General features: G+C 37.6%; 1 protein-coding gene across 1 annotated transcript; it reads left to right on the forward strand.

The window, feature by feature from the left end:
- The first annotated feature begins 415 nt into the window (after positions 1-415).
- LOC137813626 (mitochondrial phosphate carrier protein 3, mitochondrial) lies at positions 416-4,216 on the forward strand. Its single transcript, XM_068615975.1, has 6 exons — positions 416-1,038; positions 1,749-2,110; positions 2,215-2,258; positions 3,249-3,463; positions 3,567-3,691; positions 3,791-4,216. The coding sequence occupies exons 1-6, from the start codon at positions 727-729 to the stop codon at positions 3,855-3,857; spliced, it is 1,125 nt and encodes a 374-aa protein (XP_068472076.1). The 5' UTR covers positions 416-726; the 3' UTR covers positions 3,858-4,216.
- The last annotated feature ends 369 nt before the right edge of the window (positions 4,217-4,585 follow it).

Here is a 4,585-nt window from a genome sequence, read left to right on the forward strand (position 1 = left end):
TTTTAATTTTTGAAGCTACATTTGACTAATTTATTATTGTCTTTAAAAATCACTTTAAAATTAAAGCTAATAATTTAAAAATAAATTAAAGGTTTTTATGAACTTTTACCTATTTTTAGAGCAAAAAATACTTTATTTTAATACCTCTCATCGATTTAAGGTAAGAGAAAAAACAGTGATTTTAAAAGTATACTTCAGTTAAATTTTAATAATTTGTTTTCTTACAGTAATATTCTTTAAGTTTTGAATAATCTCTCAATTTATCTTTCTATGAAAAAAACCTAAAAAAATGTTAAAAGACTAACTAAATCAATATAAAACTTGAATTTATGAGAAACAATATTATGTGTAGTATCATAAAACAATTAATCATAAATCTAATTATTAAAGTTAGAATATGCCTTAGAATCTTATTAGGGTAGATTTCATTCCCTATATTTTCTGGTTTGTAGAGGGTGACTAGTAACTCCCATTTCCCAGAGTGTCAAGATGGTAATTTAGAGAGGTTAGTGGGGGCATTTTCCCTGCGACAAAGTTGACACACACAATATAAAGTAGTCGCAAAGTGAAGCCAAAAACTCGGAACCAAACGCAGCAAAGGCATTGGGAAAATAGAGAGAGAGAGAGAGAGGCTTTTCCTTCTGTCTCGCTTTCGTTTGACGCTTCTGACCCTTTTCCCTTCCAAAACGCCCTTTGTCTGCGTCTTCCCTTCTCTTCTCTGACCTAATGGATTTCTCCGACTCTTCTTCTGGCCGCAACTCTCTCATCCCCTCCTTCCTCTACTCCTCTTCCTCCAAGACGCTTCCTCTTCACCGCATGCTCCACTCCACCGCTGTCTCCGCCGCGGCACCCTCGCCACCGCCGGCTAACCTCGATGCGGGATCGCGCGGCCTTATGATTCCCTCTCCCAGCGAGTCACGCAAGATCGAGCTCTACTCGCCCGCCTTCTATGCTGCCTGTACTGCTGGTGGAATCCTCAGCTGTGGCCTCACTCACATGACCGTCACTCCTCTTGACCTTGTCAAGTGTAATATGCAGGTCTCTCTCTTCCTCTCTCTCTCTCTCTGTATATATTTGTTTATCTCGATCTGACTTGTTGTCATTAGGTTTCACTGCTTTCGCTCGATTGTGTTATGTTTTGCTCCTTGTCTTCGTTATTGTTAGATCTGTGATTTTCTTTCAAGTATTTTCCGATGTTAGGTCGTGATTCTTGTGTCTTAGTTAATTAGATCTGTTATGTTTTGCTGTTTTCTTTAGTTGAACAATCGTTGGCCTTGTATTTCGTGTAATTTCTAGTTCGATTGCGTATTTTTTTTTGTAGTTTCTGATGTGCGCTATTCATGTATTTCTAGTTTAGTGAGTCTGCTATAAGTTTTTTAGATTTTGTAGTTGTAGTAGCGTTTTACTGCGTTGACGTGCTGAGTTTGATTCCGCGGGAGAATCATATTCTTCGTTGGGCGCATCATTAGGTGAGGACATGGAAGTTTGGTCCATTATGAAGTGCTGAATTTGTTATTGGTGTCGTGATTTGTGCTGTGACTTTAAGGATCCAGGTCCTCTAGAGTAGGTAATCTGTGTTGTTGATGATGAAATTTAATTGTTGATGTTACTTGGACTCGCACATGAACAACAATTTATGGATGTGTTGGAATATCAAGAGTTAGATTTCTCATCAACTGCTGATGTTTATTGTCTTTGTATACTTTTGAGGAGACAGAACCTAAATCATGTTTACTTGTTGATTTCAGATCGACCCTGCTAAGTATAAGAACATCTCGTCTGGGTTTGGTGTTTTGCTCAAGGAGCAGGGCTTCAAGGGCTTTTTCCGTGGTTGGGTGCCTACCTTGCTTGGTTACAGTGCCCAGGGTGCTTGCAAATTCGGATTCTACGAGTTCTTTAAGAAGTATTACTCTGATATTGCTGGCCCAGAGTATGCGAGCAAGTACAAGACCTTGATCTACCTTGCTGGTTCCGCTTCTGCGGAGGTTATTGCTGATGTTGCTCTTTGCCCTTTCGAGGCTGTGAAGGTCCGTGTCCAAACACAGCCTGGTTTTGCTAGGGGTTTGGCTGATGGGCTCCCAAAATTTGTGAAATCTGAAGGAACCTTGGGGTAAGCTATTAAATCCTACAATTTTTGCTATTGAAATCATACTATGTTGGTATATAATAGGATTTAAGATTAGATGTGATGTATGGAATGTCTTGTGATTTCAGGCTGTACAAGGGAATAGTGCCTCTGTGGGGACGACAGATTCCATGTAAGTTGGCCATTATATGCTTTTTAGTTTGCACCATAGATTTTAGTGCCCCCTAAATTGGCTGTATGTGCATTGGTCAGTATTTTTTGGAGATGCTGGACTAGTGGCTTTTGTTTGTACTTCAAACATTTATGCCCTATTCTGGGTGGTTGCAGCTCTTTCTATTGTTGCTAGCACCACTGTCTCAACTACTACAACCATCCTTTTTATTGCCCACTATCACCACTGCTACCACCAGTGGCAACACCATTTCCTCAGCACCACAAGCACTGTAATTTGCACCATCAACATTACTAACACTTGCTATTGTCAGCACTGCCACTATTGATAAGAACAACTAATATAGCTATAGATTAATTCATTGGTTTAATAACAACTAATATGGCTATAGATTAATTCATTGGTTTAATATTCTGTCATATTAGTTGTAGCTATAGATTTAGATTAATTCACTGGTTCAAATTTAGAGAATTCTTTATAGAATAGTTCCAAAAGCCTACCTAGGATATAAGTTGTTTCTTTCTGTTTGCTGTCTTTGTACACATTTTCAATGATCTTTTGTTTCTTCTGCTTTATCAATTTCATTATGAAGTTGCTGGTAAGTTTTCATTATTTTGGCGGGAATTAATTGTCATTTATTGTAGATTTCGAATGCATACGCCTATGAAGTTCTGATTATTTACATTATATTATTATGTTGAGAATGCATTATTGGTTTTCGGCATTTCCATTTTGCCACCTCTATGTTCTCATGTTTTTATAACCATATCTATGCCACCTCAATATTTTACTTGTTTGTGCTCATTATAAAATTTCCAAATTATTTTTTTCCGAGAAACTCGTCATTGTGAATATTGATGTTGAAGTTATAAGTTTGTGCTGTATTGTTTGAGCTTTGTTTCATATACATCAACTTATAACTTGGGAGGTATATAAAAGGTGATACATGATAATATACCCTGTATGACATAAAAAGGTTCTTTCCTGCAGACACAATGATGAAGTTTGCTTCATTTGAGACCATAGTTGAGCTGATCTATAAGCATGCCATTCCTACTCCAAAGAATGAGTGCAGCAAAAACCTGCAACTCGGTGTCAGTTTTGCTGGTGGATATATTGCTGGTGTGCTTTGTGCAATCGTGTCTCATCCTGCTGATAATCTTGTCTCTTTTCTGAACAATGCTAAAGGAGCAACAGTTGGTGATGTGAGTGTCTGAATTTGGTGCCTGTGTAGTGTAATTGTTTCTCATTATATCTGTTCATCTGTTTATGTCAAGTTTCTTTAATGTCATATACCATGTAATGCAGGCGGTGAAGAAGTTTGGTGTCTGGGGTCTCTTCACCCGCGGTCTTCCCCTCCGTATTGTGATGATTGGAACTCTTACTGGTGCCCAATGGGGAATATATGATGCTTTCAAAGTCTTTGTTGGGCTGTAAGTTTACACAATTACTATTATATGATAGGGTTCCACACTTGGTTATATGTTTCATTATTTATATGATATGCTAATGAACATTTCCCCACCTTCCAGGCCAACAACTGGTGGTCCTGCTCCTGCCGCTGCTCCAGCTCCTGGTTCTGAGCTAGTAAAGGCGTAGAATGTCCATTGATGAGACTCAATAGTTTGTTTACGAAAGTTAGAAGCCAGTGAATAGACCATAAATAATCAGAGGAGTGAAGTTGCTTGGGTGGAACTCAAGCTTGGTTGGATAATATTCTTTTCAAGTTCAGACATTATTTCCATTTTATTGTACGAGTATTTCAAATTTTTGGGAGGATGGTTTTGCTCGCATCCTTCCTGTTTTACGAGAACTTTGTAGCTAGGAATGATATAATTTTGCATGTTGGGTTCGCCACATGCCATTGCCAACCGGGAATACACAATTGTTTTCTTGTCAGTGCAATAAGCACAGACTCTATGCAATGCCTAGATTGAGTTATTTTTTTTGCCTGGAAATATTGTCAAATTACGTTTTATATTAATTCCATTCCACACCATTAACTCTTGCAATCACCATTAACTGTTTTCTATTTATTTCTGCTTCTGTGGGCAAATGCTAGATTGATGTGAATACACATAACTTCTAAGCTTGTCAACCCTAGTATTTTGGTCAAAGTCTTGTTGGGAAGGTAAGGTGGTTGAACAAAAGAAATACGTCGGGGGTGTTTCGTGGTAGAAGAACACTAAATAAATAAATTTTAAATTTTGTCGGATTTCTGTTATTAGTTTTCCTACTTTTTACAGTTATCTTTGTTTATGTACTCGGTAGTTTTCTTCTCGTTTGTTTTTTTTTTAAAATTTTCTTCGTACAGACATTTTTTATTT

This window comes from Phaseolus vulgaris, chromosome 1 (assembly GCF_000499845.2).
Source record: "Phaseolus vulgaris cultivar G19833 chromosome 1, P. vulgaris v2.0, whole genome shotgun sequence".
Lineage (NCBI taxonomy): Eukaryota > Viridiplantae > Streptophyta > Magnoliopsida > Fabales > Fabaceae > Phaseolus > Phaseolus vulgaris.